Here is a 17,128-nt window from a genome sequence, read left to right on the forward strand (position 1 = left end):
TGGAGAGTTCTTCTAGCTCCAAGAATTTGAATTCTACCCAAATGAAAGGTGGTAGGCAAACACTTCCACCAACCCCAATGTATGTTATGCTGGCCTTTGTCAGGCAGTGGATGCTGAAGCTCCAGGCTACACCCCAATGAAAGTCTCCTTGTTTCTTCATTTGGTGACGTTTTCCCCTTCTTTCTGTCAGGACTAGGGTGACCAAAAGACTCAGGCGCCTCTTCCACAGTCAGAATCACCAGATCCCTGGACACTGAGGTCTGCCCCTTCCTAAGGATCCTCAGCAAAAGCATCAGGGATTGTGCCTCAGTGAAATCCTGCCATTTCACTGCTAAATGTAGCTAAATGAATAACCACAACACCTGCCTTCCACATGAAGCAACTCAGTGCACCGCTCAGCAGTGAGTCAGCCCAGGAGCAGTGTCATCCTGGATGGGAAAAACAGCTCCCCGCCGGGCTCCAGAGGAAGAACTTGTGGACCTAGTCTCTGCCCCAGCCCGCATCGTGAAGCAGGGAGTGTCTGCAGCCAGGCAGCATGGGAGCCCGAGCCTGTCTCTCACTGAGGCCCTGCAGGAGAGCTGGGTGGGCTGTTGCAAAGCCAAGTCTCTACTGGATACCCAAACTCCATGCCAACCTCACCTGGGGCAGGGAGGGAGGAAAGATGGCAATTCTTATGAAACAGGGCTTCCGCCTTATTACAGTTTTAGCTCCAAGAGGGCAAGGTGGCCCAAAATTACATTCAGAGGGAGGAGTACAGGAGAGTGATTCAGAGCTGTGGTTCTGGGGCCAGACAGTCCTGGGCTCCTCCCCGACCACACCGGCTGCAAGGCAGTGTGGCCCAGGGCGCAGCAGCATCCAGCTCTCTGGGCCTCCACTTCCTCACCTGAGGGTGGGGATGGCCACAGTGTCTCCTCACTGGGAACCGTGCAGACCACAAGATGGTGTACGCAGAAGCCCTTGGAATGGTGCACAGCACACAGTAAGTGCCTGAATGTTACTGACTGACCATCTCCTCGGATGGGCCTCTCAGGAAGCATCAGCATCTCCCCATGAGGCATGAGGAATGCTGGGTCTTTAGGGTCTTTAGGCTCCTATGGAACAGAGACCCCTCTTTCTGCAATCCATGCCAAGCCCGAAAACAAAAGCAAATGCTCCAAACTCTGACGGCTCATAACAACTGCAGGGAGCGCCAGCTGTCAGCTCCTGCACGTGCCCTTGCCCTCTTCTGTGGCAATGTGCATGATATGCACGGTCAGCCCAGCCTGCCTCCCCCAGGGTCACCTCCAGCTCCGCAGCCCTGCATGCTCCTCCCACCCGGCTCTGAAGAATCACTGTCGCAGCTGTATTACCCACGTGGCATTCGGCACAGACTATTTGTCTCTGTGGATATGGCAAGACTTCAACTAAACTGTCAATTCAAGAGCACAGGCTGTTTTCTTCCTCAGAATGCCCACATACCGCCTAGCGCTATACCTTACCCGCAGCAAATACTGAGGTGTTCCTAGAACTATAGGACAGTGCTCAGTGAACTGCTCCAGCAAAACAGGCTCCCTCATCCTCGTGTCTTTATCTAACTGAGAGCCCTCAGTCTCCCTCATCCTCGTGTGTTTATCTGAGAGCCCCCAGTCTCCCTCATCCTTGTGTGTTTATCTAACTGAGAGCCCCCAGTCTCCCTCATCCTCGTGTGTTTATCTGATGGAGAGCCCCGAGTCTCCCTCATCCTCGTGTGTTTATCTGATGGAGAGCCCTGAGTCTCCCTCATCCTCGTGTGTTTATCTGATGGAGAGCCCTGAGTCTCCCTCATCCTCGTGTGTTTATCTGATGGAGAGCCCCGAGTCTCCTTCATCCTCCAGCCCCGAGTCTCCCTCATCCTCGTGTGTTTATCTGACTGACAACCCCGGGTCTCCCTCACCCTCACATATTTATCTGACGGAGAGCCCCGAGTCTCCTGCAGAGCCACTTACTTCGTCCAGCTGTCTCTTTGTCTCTTCTTCCATCCTTCGAATGTCGTCCATGGTCAGGTCCACCCACTTATCGAGCCAGCAGAACAGCTGCCTGTGGAAGTTTGTAAACAGACGCCTCTCTTGCTGTAAAGGACGGAACCAGCTGGAACTCAGAAGGGGAAGGCCACGGCCACAGCCCTCCTCCCATGCTCTCCACACTGAGACCCACACTTTGCTGGGGAAGGGAGGAGGAGTGACACCAGGCTGGCTTATCTGTATTAGCCAGAGGTCAATGACCTTTGCCTTCATGTTCCTAATAGGTATAGCTTCACATAGGAGGGAGCCCCCAAGAAAGAATGGATGCCTACCTCACGCTAGGCCTCTGCCCAAAGTACTACCAAGACAGGCAGCCCCTGAACTCCCAGGCAAGCCAAGGCCCCAGACCACAGTCACATTTCCTCCCGTCTCTGGCGTCTAATGCCAGATTAAAACTGGGCTCAGCTATGAAATGCGGCCCGAGAGGGAGGCTCCAACACATCGGAGAATTAAAAGGCTATAAAGTCCTTAGGTCTGCCCAGCAGAGTAATTCAGGGCACTGGCGAATCTGGCTCACAGTACCTCTTGCCTTTTGGCTGCAAGAAAAGAAAGAGAGTTTTATTTGTAGGTCAGCTTTTGCCTCGGTTTCCTTCCCTGTCACAGGTGCTGCCCCGGAAGGACAGCATTAAACTGTAAGACACTGGAGTGCAAGGGGAGGCGGCATCTGGGAAGCCGGCCTGTGAAGTGCTCTGATACTGGCAACCCTGCAATGTAGGCCCCATGGGCTGGACCATCTTCTTCTGCTTGGCAAAACAGCCCCCACCACACACACACACGCACACACACACACACATGCACACACGCAGGCAAACACAGTCACTGGGAAGGCCTCACCCTAGTCACTTACCTTGTGTATAAAGTTTTCCACTTTGTTCTGCAGGCCCCACCACTTGAACTTGACAGTAACCAGTTTGTATGCACACATATACGGGCAGTCTTTCTGATTTACAAGTTCTTGCTGCATTAGAAACATACCCAGAGGCAGGCAAGTAACTAAGGGCAGACCTCAGGCTGTCCCCTGGCTCACCCCAGCCATTCCCCTCCTCCGCAGGGAGCGGCCCACCCACATGCTGCCCAGTCCCCTGGCAGTGAAGCTGTGAATGGTACCTTCCAGTTGGGGCCCAAGGGTCCTCGGCCTGTTTTGATAGATTTAAATTTTGCTGGGTCTTCCTCTGCCTTGTAATCCTGAGAGAAATTGTGGAATTGGGGTTGGAGGGAAGTGGGAGACGGAGTGAGAGGTGGGGAGAGCAGATTTTTCATTAGCATTCACTTCATACCAGTTCCCGATGCTGATGGCGCAAAGCAAATATGGGAAAATGTTCTAAACAAGATGTTGAACTGTTTACATTAGCCTCAGAGGAGAATTCTATGTGATTTTCTCTGAGTGTTTGTTTCGAATTTTGCCAGTGTGAAAGCATCACCAGACGGTCTGTGGAGGCACACATTTACAGTGTTGAAGACAGAGACATTCAGTCTGGGCTGAGCTTCCACATCACCAGAGAAGACTTTAAAAATACAGATTTCTGAGCCACTCCACCCAAAATCCAGTGACTGAGAATATCTGAAGGTGAGGGCAGCACAGATTTTTTTTTAATCTCTGCAAGTGACTCTAAAATACAGTCGGCACTCAGATAACTGGCTGTCATTCCCTAAATCTTCTAGCGAAATCCCTCTCTGGCTTGTTTTAACAAAATAATTACTGGAAATGTTCAATGTCGAAAACCCATCCACTATTGGTGAGTCTCACTCGACTGATTTCTAATGCAGTGAATTCCCTATGTTAATTAACCACAACAAAAGTTTAATTTTCAGCTGTCCCTCTACACTGACTGATGTGGGCTCAGGAAATACAAACTCATAACGAAGATCATACATTTGTTTCTCTCTCTCATAAAGTATTTCCCAAAGCTCAAATTTTCTTTTTTTTTTTTTTTTTGAGACGGAGTTTCGCTCTTGTTACCCAGGCTGGAGTGCAATGGCGCGATCTCGGCTCCCCGCAACCTCCGCCTCCTGGTCCTGGGTTCAGGCAATTCTCCTGCCTCAGCCTCCTGAGTAGCTGGGATTACAGGCATGTGCCACCATGCCCAGCTAATATTTTGTATTTTTAGTAGAGACGGGGTTTCACCATGTTGACCAGGATGGTCTCGATCTTTTGACCTCGCGATCCACCCGCCTCGGCCTCCCAAAGTGCTGGGATTACAGGCGTGAGCCACCGCGCCCGACCCTTTTTTTTTTTTTTTAAAGAGACGGAGTCTCTCTCTGTCTCCCAGGCTGGAGTGCAATGGCACAATCTCAGCTCACTGCAACCTCCACCTCCTGGGTTCAAGCCATTCTCCTGCCTCAGCCTCCTAAGTAGCTGGGATTACAGGCGCCCACCAACATGCCCAGCTAATTTTTGTATTTTTAGTGAAACGGGGTTTCGCTCTGTTGGCCAGGCTGGTTTTGAACTCCTGACTTCAGGTGATCTGCCACCTTGTCCTCCTAAAATGCTGGGACTACAGGCATGAGTCACCACACTCAGCCCCAAAATATCTTAAGTGCAGTGTGACCACAGGAAAGAGGTATCACACCCCTGGGATGCAAAGAGCAAACACACATTCCCTATCAATGGGCAGAAAGTTAAAATTCCTGTCTTTTAAACCCAACAAGGCCTCTGCCCAGTAAGAACAGGAATGAATGAGGAGGAATCTAACCCCCTCATTCCCTGAGCAAATACTTCCTGGGTGCAAAACAGTGAGCAAGCAAGACCGGGTCCCTCTTCTGACCAAGCTTTCGGTCTAGCAGTGGACTGTCCTCCAGGCGTCTACTGCAACGTGTGTTACTCTAAAAAGCCACCACCAACTTCTTGAGGGCAGGGGACCTGTCTTTTCACATATTCTGCATCCCTCACCTGGAACCCCAAGATCCTAACAGTAACCCAAACACAGTAGGCAGGCAATACATGTTTTTTTAATCACTGAGTTGGGAAATAAATTTGGGAATTGGCGCTCTGACTTTCCAGGCTAAACATCATTTTACCAGGGCAAAACTACCTACAGCACCTACATAGTCCAGTAATCATTTTCAGAGGCCAAACAGGACACGTAAATTTCGGGCCACTGATTTCCGGTGGTATCCCCAGCTCAAGACAAGAAAACTAATACTCACTTTTAAAAGTAAAACAAGCCATACACACCAGAGAGAATTTCCTTTTGTGCCAAGTTGGGTATGGCTTCCTGGTTTCTCTAACATTTATAAGCCATTTCTGCATCTCAAAGGCCAGCCACATCTTAAAATAGTCCTACCTTGCTAAGCACTTGACTTCGGTCTGCGATGTCTATGTAAATGGCTTCCACATGTTTCCATGCCTCAGGCTCCAGCTTATGCACCTGCGGGAAGCAGTGGGAACCACTATGCAGCTTGTCAGCTACAAAACACCCTCTAGTCAGAATGGACACCTAGGAACTGCCATTCCCAAGGCCACCAATGTAAGAGTCCTACTGCTAAGTAATTGTAGAATTACATACAATTATCCAAAGAAATGGGATAATGCATTTGTTTTTTTAAAGATACGAGGTCTCATCATGTTTCTCAAGCAGTGGCTATTCATAGGAGTGATCACAGCACACTACAGCCATGAGCTCCTGGGCCCAAGTGGTCTTCCTGCCTCAGCCTCCTGAGGAGCTGGGACTATAGACACACAACACTATACCCAGCTGGATATTTTGTTTGTTTGAGATGGAGTCTAGCTGTGACGCCCAGGCTGGAGTGCAATGGCATGATCTCAGGTCACTGCAACCTCCACCTCCCAGGTTGAAGCAATTCTTCTGCCTCAGCCTCCCGAGTAGCTGGGATTATAGATGCCGCCAACACACCCAGCTAATTTTTGCATTTTTAGTAGAAACGGGGTTTCACCATGTTGGCCAGGCTGGTCTCAAACACCTGACCTCAAGTGATTCACTGCCTTGGCCCCAAAGTGTTGGGAGCCACCACACCCAGCCCGCGCTGGATTTTAAGTAGACACGGCTGAGAATGAATGCACTGATTTTTCAGAGCAAGCATCACTTCTGCAGGTCAGAACGCTTCCAGGAGATGACGGTGCCCGTACCATTTCCATATGCTCACCGCTGTCCAGACTGCGAGCACTTTTAGAGATGCTGCCTGTTTAGCAACACGGCTTATGGTGATCAGGCTGTACATGTGCGAATACAAAATTATGACCAGATTCGTAATGTACCAAAGGATACGATATAGAGCAACTAGAGTAACTCTTCCTCCTACTTGTCCCCTGGCCCCCATTCTAGTAGCCGCCACCTCTAAGAGATGTTTGTTTAATGTACAAACATCCATGTGTGTGGAGTTTTCTTCTAATATGAAGAGCAGCACATATACACAGTTTCATAACTTCCATTTTTTTTTGGGGGGGGGTGGGGACAGAGTCTTGCTCTGTCACCAGGCTGGAGTGCAGTGGCGCAATCTCAGCTCACTGCAACCTCCGCCTCTTGGGTTCAAGCGATTCTTCCACCTCAGCCTCTCAAGAAGCTGGGACCACAGGTGCATGTCACCACGCCTGGCTAATTTTTTGTATTTTTAGTAGAGACGGGGTGTCACCGTGTTGGCCAGGATGGTCTCGATCTCGACCTTGTGATCCACCCGCCTCGGCCTCCCAAAGTGCTGGGATTACAGCATAACTTCCATTTTTAACCAAACAGCATGCTTGAAGACTGCTCCCTACTGGTTCTTTTTAATGGCCACAAGTATACCAGTATTTGGCAGCTCCACGATTCATTTAATGTTGACCTACTAATGGACTCTTATGTTGTTTTTTGTTTTTGAGACAGGGTGTCACAAAAAACAAAGGTCAGGAGATCAAGACCAGCCTTGCCTAGGCTGGAGTGCAGCGGTGCAATTATAGCTCACTGTAGCCTTGACCTCCCAGGCTCAAGCGATCCTCGAGCCTCAGCCTCCAGAGTAGCTGGGACCACAGGCACATACCACCATGCCCAGCTATTTTTTTTTTATTTTTAGTAGAGACAGAGTCTTGTTATGTTGCCCAGGATGGTCTTATATTGTTTATAATCTTTGGCCACACAAAGATGACTGCAACGAGTCTCCTTGTATACATGTTATTTCACACATGTGAAAATAACTAATACATTCTTGGGCATAAAAAAGCTGAGGTAGGCCGGGCACAGTGGCTCATGGCTGTAATCCCAGCACTTTGGGAGGCCGAGGCGGGCGGATCACCTCAGGTTGGGAGTTCGAGAACAGCCTGACCAACATGGAGAAACCTGTTTCTACTAAAAATACAAAAAAGGTGGGCGTGGTGGTGTGCGCCTGTGATCCCAGCTACTCCGGAGTCTGATGCAGGAGAATCGCTTACACCCAGGAGGTGGAGGTTGCAGTAAGCTGAGATCGCGCCATTGCACTCCAGACTGGGCAACAAAAGTGAAACTTCATCTCAAAAAAAAAAAAAAAAACACCTGGGGTAAAGGATAGGTAGGTGTATTTTAAATTTGGGGAGTTACTGCAAATTGTGCTCTAGAAAAAACTGTAATTTTGGTCTTTAAAAAATATAGCTCCTCTGTGCCAGAAATTGCACCAATTCAAGCAGTACCAGAAGGCCCCATAAAGTTCTGGAGATCACATTCTGCAAATCACAGACATAGCAGTCCATTCTGATAAGACAGGTCTAGGCAGAGGCCACTGGTTTTCTGGCCAGGCAACAGAGGACCACAGAGAGAACCCCGTGGTAGCGCTGGATAAGCTACAAGCAGAGACTCAGGACCTCACCCCTGGGGCTCTTGGGAAATACTACTCACATTCTCCTGCGTGCCAAGATCTGGTTTGTGCCAGGTTTCAATTTTAATCAGAAAGTCTTCTTTCATGTACTCATTCTGGAAAAGGAAAAAATATATATATTAAAGTCACCAGGTTCACGGTTGAGAGTAACCATCACCCATTACTGGAGATGGACGTCACCGGGCCTTAGGCAGTTGGGAGAGTCCAGCCTCTGCCTTTTAACAGCTAACTTGATCAGAAGCCCACGGCACACTAGGCACACATTGTCCCATTCAATCCACACCCCAGCCTGAGAGGTCTATGGAATCACCCTTATTTTACAGATGACCAAAGTGAAGTTCAAAGAGGTTAGGTGACTTAACCGAAGTAACGGATTGGGCCAGGTGCGGTGGCTCACGCCTGTAATCCCAGCACTTTGGGAGGCTGAGGTGGGCAGATCACTCGAGGTCAGGAGATCAAGATCAGCTTAGTCAACCTGGTGAAATGCTAGCTCTACTAAAAATACAAAAATGAGCCAGGCATGGTGGCATATGCCTGTAATCCCAGCTACTTGAGAGGCTGAGGCAGGAGAATCGCTTGAACCCAGGAGGCAGAGGTTGCAGTGAGCCGAGATCGCGCCACTGCACTCCATCCTCCTTCCACAGAGTGAGACTCCATTTCGGAAAAAAAAAAAAAAAAAAGTCACAGAGATCATGACAGAGTTGGGCCTGAAAAACAGGTTTGTCTGTCTTCAAAATCCATGCATTAGCAGGCTACCATAGTGTGACGTGCAGAGTGCTAGTGGGTAACAAGTGGTGTGGAAAGAGCACAGGGGACTTCCTAACCCATCAGAAATACTCACCATGGCCCCTTTTCCTCCAAAAGGCCTTCTGCTGAGGTCTTAAGTTCTCTCCTCAGTAACTCAACCCTTCAAGCTCATTAATGCCTCCCTCCCTTCCTGCTTCTTAAACACTGGAACTACTCAAAGGAGGAACACATTTGCCATTCACTCCTCAGCAGGAACCAGTTTCCCAGACACAGCCTATGTTTTATCAACAGGGACAAGGCACTGAGATGAGTGTGCTAAAGGCGGGGGGTGGGGGGATGAGAGAGGGGATGGCGGTGGGAGAGGTGAGAATGCTGAATGGTGGGGGGAATGAGAGAGGGGATAGTGGTGGGAGAGGTGAGGATGCTGAATGGTCAGGGGAATGAGAGAGGGGATAGCGGTGGGAGAGGTGAGGATGCTGAATGGTGGGGGGAATGAGAGAGGGGGTGGTGGTGGGAGAGGTGAGGATGCTGAATGGTGGGGGGAATGAAAGAGGGGATAGTGGTGGGAGAGGTGAGGATGCTGAATGGTCGGGGGAATGAGAGGGGATAGCGGTGGGAGAGGTGAGGATGCTGAATGGTGAGGGGAATGAGAGAGGGGATGGCGGTGGGAGAGGTGAGGATGCTGAATGGCAGCGGGGATGAGAGGGGATGGCAGTGGGAGAGGTGAGGATGCTGAATGGCGGGGGGGATGAGAGGGGATGGAGGTGGGAGAGGTGAGAATGCTGAATGGCGGGGGGGATAAGAGAGGGGATGGCGGTGGGAGAGGTGAGGATGCTGAATGGTGGGGGGGATGAGAGGGGGGTGGCGGTGGGAGAGGTGAGGATGCTGAATGGTGGGGGGGATGAGAGGGGATGGCGCTGGGAGAGGTGAGGATGCTGAATGGCGGGGGGGGTGAAGGGATGGCGGTGGGAGAGGTGAGGATGCTGAATGGTGGGGGGGATGAGAGGGGATGGCGGTTGGAGAGGTGAGGATGCTGAATGGTGGGGAGGATGAGAGAGGGGATGGTGGTGGGAGAGGTGAGGATGCTGAATGGTGGGGGGGATAAGAGAGGGGATGGCGGTGGGAGAGGTGAGGATGCTGAATGGTGGGGGGGAATGAGAGAGGGGATGGCAGTGGGAGAGGGTAGGATGCTGATTGGTGGGGGGAATAAGAGGGCATGGCGGTGGGAGAGGTTAGGATGCTGAATGGTGGGGGGAATGAGTGGGGGTGGCGGTGGGAGAGGTGAGGATGCTGAATGGTGGGGGGAATGAGGGGATGGTGGTGCGAGAGGTGAGGATGCTGAATGAGTGGGAATGAGAGAGGGGGTGGAGGTGGGAGAGGTGAAGATGCTGAATGGTGGGGGGGATGAGAGAGGGGATGGCGGTGGGAGAGGTGAGGATGCTGAACGGCGGCAGGGATGAGAGAGGGGATGGCGGTGGGAGAGGTGAGGATGCTGAATGGCGAGGAGGATGAGAGGGGATGGCGGTGGGAGAGGTGAGGATGCTGAATGGTGAAGGGGGAATGAGAGAGGGGATGGAGGTGGGAGAGAAACCCTATGGACTTCACGCTTTTGCCAAGGGTCAGTGCTCTGTGGGGTCAACAGATGTACAGATGAGGAAGGGATGTTGGTCAGGTCAGCTGAATGGAAGTTTCTATACAGTCATGAAGAGGTGTGACCTGGAGTGGAGAGGGGAAGGGAAGGCTGGAGCCATTCTGTACATGTACGACCTACAGCCAGGATGCCCCGATGGAGCTCCATGCCAGTGCAGCGTAAAGCAGGGGGTCATCATGCAGTTCACAGATTCCTCGTCAGGACTGAGTCTCAGCCACTCCAAATGTCACCCAAGGGAAAGAACACCCAACACCACCAGTGCAAGTTACATTTTTATTTCTCCTTTTCTTATAAATCACCTACAGTTCCAACCCCCTTGACAATACTTACTGTAATCACTGCTCCCAGACAAGGACATGGAAAGAAGAGAGAAAAAGATTAATGAGGATGAAGAAATATCCACCCCCCACTCCCAAGGACCACGCATGGCAGAGTTTTTTACTCCCTGTGGCTTATCTACAGTCACAGCCAAGCCCCAGTGAGTCAGAAACACCTCAGTGTACCAACCGTCAAATTTCACTCATACAGATGTCCCAAAAGACCAAATAGGGAATTTAATTAAAACAACGCCACTACAGGCTTCTTGGGATTCTTTTCAGCAGGGCAAGGACAGGGACTGGCTCTGATCAGCCGAGGCGCTGCCACCCATCACTCCGCCCTCAGAGCATCCCAGGGTGCCTCCCATCCCACCCCAACCTCTACCTCCCGGGGCAGCAGAGCAGGGTGCTTTGGGCCAGGTGTTGTATCTGCCTCCTGCACCCTTGCACCCTTCCTCCTGTTGTAACCAAACCTCCCACGCACTCCTCTGCACTCCTGCTCATTGTAACGGGAACCCTAAGACAGCATGGTTCAATTATTTATCAGGGAGAATGACTGCAGCTCTCGTGTCACTGGGGCTGGACTAGTTCTGCTCTCAGGCCACCTGGTTCATTCTGGACCCTCTGATTTAGGAGCTATGGCCATTTCTGCCAGACTAGCTCTGCTCTGAGGCCACGTGGTTCGTTCTGGACCCTCTGAATTTAGGACCTACGGCCATTTCTGCCAGACTAGCTCTGCTCTGAGACTTCCTGGTTCATTCTGGACCCTCTGAGTTTGGGAGCTATGGCCATTTCTGCCAGCTGCCCCACTGCCATGTTTGTAGAGTACACGGGGCTGACAAACCCCATAACTGCAATGGTTACCCCTGAATACGAAATGAGGAGAAGTTGAAATATAAGAGATCAGAGCCATCACGTACAGAAATAATCCAAAAGACCGTCAGTAATTTCCCCAAACCCAAGGAAAGATACTTAGAAGGAAGCACCAGATTAAGATGATAACTGAAAGGCCTACGCTCAAGTAACTGCCCCGTTTCAGCCTCAAGGAAACCACTTGACAGTAAGAAAAGGAAATGATGGGTATAAAATCTACCAAAGGGATGTCCACAGGCGTCGGCAGAAACTCCTGTGCCATGGTGGCACCTCTGGCAGCACCATCCCTGGAGTGGGGGCAGCAGTGCCAGGCTGGCCTGGTCTGCTGACACCAGCCCTTCAGCTTCTCCAGCCACCCACCTTTTCTGAATCCATCTCCTCTAAGAAAGCCTCTCCTCGTTTGGCCTCTCTGAGAATGTGCTGATCAATGGACACAAAATCTGATCACTTAGCCAAGAGGACATTCTTCACTACACATTGGTATTCTGATCATAATTCGGTTTCTCACGTAGAAGAATCCACAGAAAAAGAATGCCTTGATCAGCAAACAGGAATACCTGGTTTCGTAGTAATTCTGTGTTTTAGTATAACCTCATAGACTGGCATTGAGTTTTTATATATTAGTCTTTTGGAGACCCTGAGAGACAGATCCACTCAGTTCTGACAAACTGGTTTTCTGAAACCATGAGGGTGCAACTTGAGCGACCCGACAATCTTCCCCAAACCCACTCTAGCCCTTCCGGACCCTCACACAGCTCTGCTTCACAGCATTCCCTTTTGTTCAAAACATAACCCGAGGTGCTCAGAAAAGCCGCGGGAAATCTTTTGCAGTGGGAGAGCAGAGCTTTCCAAATAAAATTAATAAGGCTTTTTTTTTTTTTTTTGAGACAGAGTCTCATTCTGTACCCCAGGCTACAGTGCAGTGGCGCAATCTCAGCTCACTACAACCTCCACCTCCCGGGTCCCGGTTCAAGCAGTTCTGTCTCAGCCTCCTGAGTAGCTGGGATTACAGGCACATGCCACCATGCCCAGCTAATTTTTGTATTTTTAGTAGAGACGGTGTTTCACCACGTTGGCCAGGCTGGCCTTGAACTCCTGATCTCGTGATCCGCCCTCCTCGGCCTCCCAAAGTGCTAGGATTACAGGCATGAGCCACCACCCTGGCCTGCATTTTTTTTCTTTTTTGAAATGGAGTTTCGCTCTTGTTGCTCAGGCTGGAGTGCAAAGGTGCACTCTCAGCTCACTGCAACCTCCGCCTCCCGGGTTCAATTCTCCTGCCTCAGCCTCCTGAGTGACTGGGATTTCAGGCATGCGCCACTATGCTGAGCTAATTTTTATATTTTTAGTAGAGATGGGGTTTCTCCATGTTGGTCAGGCTGGTCTCGAACTTGCAACTAACTTCAGGTGATCCACCCACCCCAGCCTCCCAAAGTGCTGGGATTACAGGCATAAACCACCACGCCTGGCCCTAATAAGGCATTTAAAAAGTATGGCAGGGCTGGGTACAGTGGCTCACACCTGTAATCCCAGCACTTTGAGAGGTCGAGGTGGGTAGATCACCTGACTTCAGGAGTTTGAGACCAGCCTGGCCAACATGGTGAAACCCCGTCTCTACTAAATATACAAAAATTAGCTGGGCATGGTCATGTGTGCCTGCAGTCCCAGCTACTCAGAAGGGTGAGGTAGGAGAACTGCTTGAACCCGGGAGGTGGAAGTTGCAGTAAGCTGAGATAATACCACTGCATTCCAGCCTGGGCGACAAGAGTGAGACTCCGCCTCAAAAAATAAAAAATAAATAAATAAATAAGTAAAATAAATAAAAGCATGGCTTAGCGATACTGTATCGAGCTGAGGGCTATGGCTCCAGGGAAAGATGGAAGGAGAAACAAACTTTCTTTTCCTTTTCCCACTTTCATTCATTCACAGACCAACTCCGATCTGACCCTCTCCTCACTTTCCAACCCATCAGCTTCCAGGGAAAAGAGCGAGGGAAACAAGCTAAGAGAACAGCAAGGCTGATAACTACTAGGGTATTCCCAATGTATTTTCATTCCACTCAGAATAAGGAGAATAAGCCTCCCAAAAGGCACAGGACATTTACTTCATGCTACTTCATCTAGCTTACTTCAAACTTTAATCTACTGAGGGCAAGCTAAGACATCTCAGCTGATACCCTCTGCCCCATCAGCCCCCAGAGGGAAGTGGAAAGCAGCCTTCCTTGCCTGTCTGTCTCTCTTATTTTAAAAGAGCAAGTGTCTAACTGAAGAGATCTAAGATTCAACACACCCATTCTGTGTGAAGTTGTATCCTGAATGTGAAGTCAGCCCCCACTGAAGAAATGGGGCATGCATATACATGCCTCATGCCTTCCTCCTACTCCCTATCTTCATGAAGTATTTAGAAATTATATTTTTCTAGTGGAGCTCCAGTGGTGCAATCGGTTAACGCATGGAACTGACACAGAAATTATGTTTTTCTTTTTCTTTTGGCCAAGGATCAACATGTGAGCTAACATTTAGCGTGCAGAAAGATGCCTGTGTCAGCTGCAGTCCTCTCCCCAGAATTACACAGAGAACAGTGGCATCTCTCAGTTGGCACAAGCTGTGTACCCAGAACCCTGTCCCAGGCAGGGAGGTATGCATGCTATCTGCTGGCCTCCTTTATGCCAAGTTGCTACGGTTCTTGCAACGCATGCTCACTCTCACTGCAACTCTCTCAGACAAGAAAATCCACCTTTGGCCCCAGACCAGACACACCCAGCCACACCACATAATGTCTTTTAAGAACACATATGCATGCCTCATTTCCAAGAACTTAACTTAGGGAGCAGGATATCTGCATTTTCAGCTACAGCAATAAAGCTCTAAAGGTTACACACCCCAGATCCCACCAATGACTGTACATCTCCTGATACAAGGTCCTTGAACCTGTGAAGGCCACTGAGGGTTGGAAAGAACAATGACCCCGCGTTCTGGATTTCAGTTATTCCCAAAGTCCAGTCCACAAGATAAGGGTGATATGTGTCATAGAAGGATCACATCCTCATCAGATAGACTCTAGGGAGGGTCAAGTCCAACAAATAAAGCAGATAAAGGAGTCCAGGTAAGCAGAGGCTGCAGGGAGGACCCCTGCCCAGCACTGTCCACACCCCCACATGGAGGCTGGCAGGAGGAAAGCTCACCCACCTCAGACAAGTTCCAGGGGACCTCTCAGGATCCCCCAGGGTTATGAATCAGAACCAGCTTAGGCCCTCCCAAGAGGTCTATTCCTAGATGGCCCTGGAAACCTAGGAATCTTGGAAAGCTAAGAATCTGAATCACTCAAAAGAAATCCAAGAATGTCTGGACTAGAACAGAAAGTTCTCTGTGGAAGTTCAAATCTTTTCTCTGCTTTCCAGAAACTCTATGCAGGAGACTGGCCGAGATTAAGGAAATAATTCCACCCTATCCTCAACTACAGAACATGCTGTTCCAGTATAAGCCACATTTCATTCATATGACGGAATACTATGCACCTACTACAAATTTAAAAAAAATACTAGACACCCTAGTGACAGGGAAAATGTTCTCCATTCGATGAAGAAAAATTAGAAATTTAGGCCAGGCACGGTGGTTCATGCCTATAATCCCACCACTTTGCGAGGCCAAGGTGGGGAGCATTGCTTGAGCCCAGGAGTTTGAGACCAGCCTGGGCAACATGGTGAGACCCCATCACTACAAAAAATAAATAAATAAATAAATACAAAAACTAGCCAGGCATGATGGTACACACCTATAGTCCCAGCTATTTGGGAAGCTGAGGTGGAAGGATTACTTGAGCCTGGGAGGTTAAGGCTGCAATAAGCTGTGACTGTGTCAGTACACACCAGCCTGAACAACAGGGTGAAACCCTGTCACATACACACACACACACACACACACACACACACACACACACACAAAAGCAATGAAAAAATTAGTAATCATATTAGTAATCCCAGGATTTTGGGAGGCAGAAGGGGGTGGATCACTTGAAATCAGGAGTTCGAGACCAGCCTGGCCAACATGGTGAAATCCCGTCTCTACTAAAAATACAAAAGGTAGCTGGGTGTGGTGGCATGTAATTCCAGCTACTTGTGTGGCTGAGGCACAAGAACTGCTTGAACCCAGGAGGCAGAGGTTGCAGTGAGCTGAGATGGTGTCACTGTTCTCCAGCCTGGGCAACAGAGCCAGGCTCCACCTCAAAAAAAAAAACAACAACAACAACAAAAAACAACCAAACAAACAAACAAAAAAGGCTCGGTGCGGTGGTTCATGCCTATAATCCCAGCACTTTGGGAGGCCAAGGCAGGCAGATCACCTGAGACTGGGAGTTCGAGACCAGCCTGACCAACACAGAGAAATCCCGTCTCTACTAAAAATACAAAATTAGCTGGGTGTGGTGGCACATGCCTGTAATCCCAGCTACTCAGGAGGCTGAGGCAGGAGAATCACTTGAACCCAGGAGGCAGAGGTTGCAGTGAGCCGAGATCGCGCCATTGCACTTCAGCCTGGGCAACAAGAGCGAGACTCCATCTCAAAAAAAAAAAAAATTTGTCAAGAGATTTTGTGTGCGTGTGTTCTTTTAAAAAGGACTAGAGGCCATGCACGCTGGCTCACGCCTGTAATCCCAGCATTTTGGGAGCCTGAGGTGGGTGGATTGCCTGAGGTCAGGAGTTCGAGACCAGAATGGGCAACACAGTGAAACCCTGTCTCTACTAGAATACAAAAAATTAGCCGGGTGTGGCGGTGTGTGCCTGCAGTCTCAGCTACTTGGGAGGCTAAGGCAGTAGAATTGCTTGAACCCAGGAGGCAGAGGTTGCAGAGAGCCAAGATCATGCCATCGCACTCCAGCCTGGACAACATAGCAAGACTCTGTCTCCAAAAAAAAAATAAATATATACAAATACAAATAAAAAGGACTAGGAAAATATACTAAAATGTTATAATCAATCACAACAATCAGAATTATTATAGCATCCCCAAGCAAGAGAGTTGGTTCTGTGGTCTCAGGCCATGACTACCCTACTGTTCACCAAGTCATGCTGGACAGCACTGACACCCACCATCAGCTTGGAGGGTTCCCTGCCTACTCCTTTCCCTAACCTGGAGAATGCAGGTGGGACACAGAGCCCTGCCACATCCCCAGCCCGGCTGATCTGGCCACACCCTGTCCACCCTGGGCCCCAGCTCCAGCCTCCAGCCAAGTCTGCACTCACCAGTTCTGCAGTAAGGATAGGCATTCCATGCTTTTTCATGTATATTCAGAGCTCCCTCTGGGGCCAGCATTCGGACAAACGTGGGTACTTTGCTACAGTGCGGGGGGAAAAGGGTTATAAAGAGAAATGGAAGAGAGGAAGACACAATAGGCTTTTCAGATCCAGCTTCGTCATGGGGAGTTGACAAGCAAGTTTCCATGAGATAAGCAGGCTACCAGTGGGTGTGAGACGTTACCTGTCAGAGCCTGAAGCCCCACCTTGGCTGGCTCCTAGCACACACCCACCTGTGCTCTACCAGCCACCAGAAACAGGACAGCACAGGGGACCCCAGGTTCCCTGCTGTGGCTTATCACCCCTTCCATCAGCGTGGCACCTTTTTCCAGAGCTTGCTGGGCCCAGGGAGTTACACTACACGGTGCAAGGAAAACACAGAGGGAACACCTCCAAGCAAGTACCAGCCTAGGTTTACGGGCCAGGGAGATGG

At 49.9% G+C, this 17,128-nt stretch overlaps 1 protein-coding gene across 1 annotated transcript in view; it reads right to left on the minus strand.

The window, feature by feature from the left end:
* PITPNA (phosphatidylinositol transfer protein alpha) overlaps positions 1 to 17,128 on the minus strand; it is a 41,696-nt gene that overhangs the window by 12,360 nt on the left and 12,208 nt on the right. Inside the window, exons 4-10 of the mRNA XM_064378093.1 lie at positions 16,645 to 16,736; positions 10,549 to 10,556; positions 7,841 to 7,915; positions 5,324 to 5,407; positions 3,147 to 3,224; positions 2,887 to 2,997; positions 1,965 to 2,087 (exon numbers count right to left, since the gene is read on the minus strand). Of these exons, the coding sequence (XP_064234163.1) occupies positions 1,965 to 2,087; positions 2,887 to 2,997; positions 3,147 to 3,224; positions 5,324 to 5,407; positions 7,841 to 7,915; positions 10,549 to 10,556; positions 16,645 to 16,736 (571 nt within the window). The remainder of the gene's footprint in view (positions 1 to 1,964; positions 2,088 to 2,886; positions 2,998 to 3,146; positions 3,225 to 5,323; positions 5,408 to 7,840; positions 7,916 to 10,548; positions 10,557 to 16,644; positions 16,737 to 17,128) is intronic.

The sequence above is a fragment of the Aotus nancymaae genome, unplaced genomic scaffold (assembly GCF_030222135.1).
Source record: "Aotus nancymaae isolate 86718 unplaced genomic scaffold, 86718_ANA_hifiasm-v0.15.2.pri h1tg000018l, whole genome shotgun sequence".
NCBI lineage: Eukaryota > Metazoa > Chordata > Mammalia > Primates > Aotidae > Aotus > Aotus nancymaae.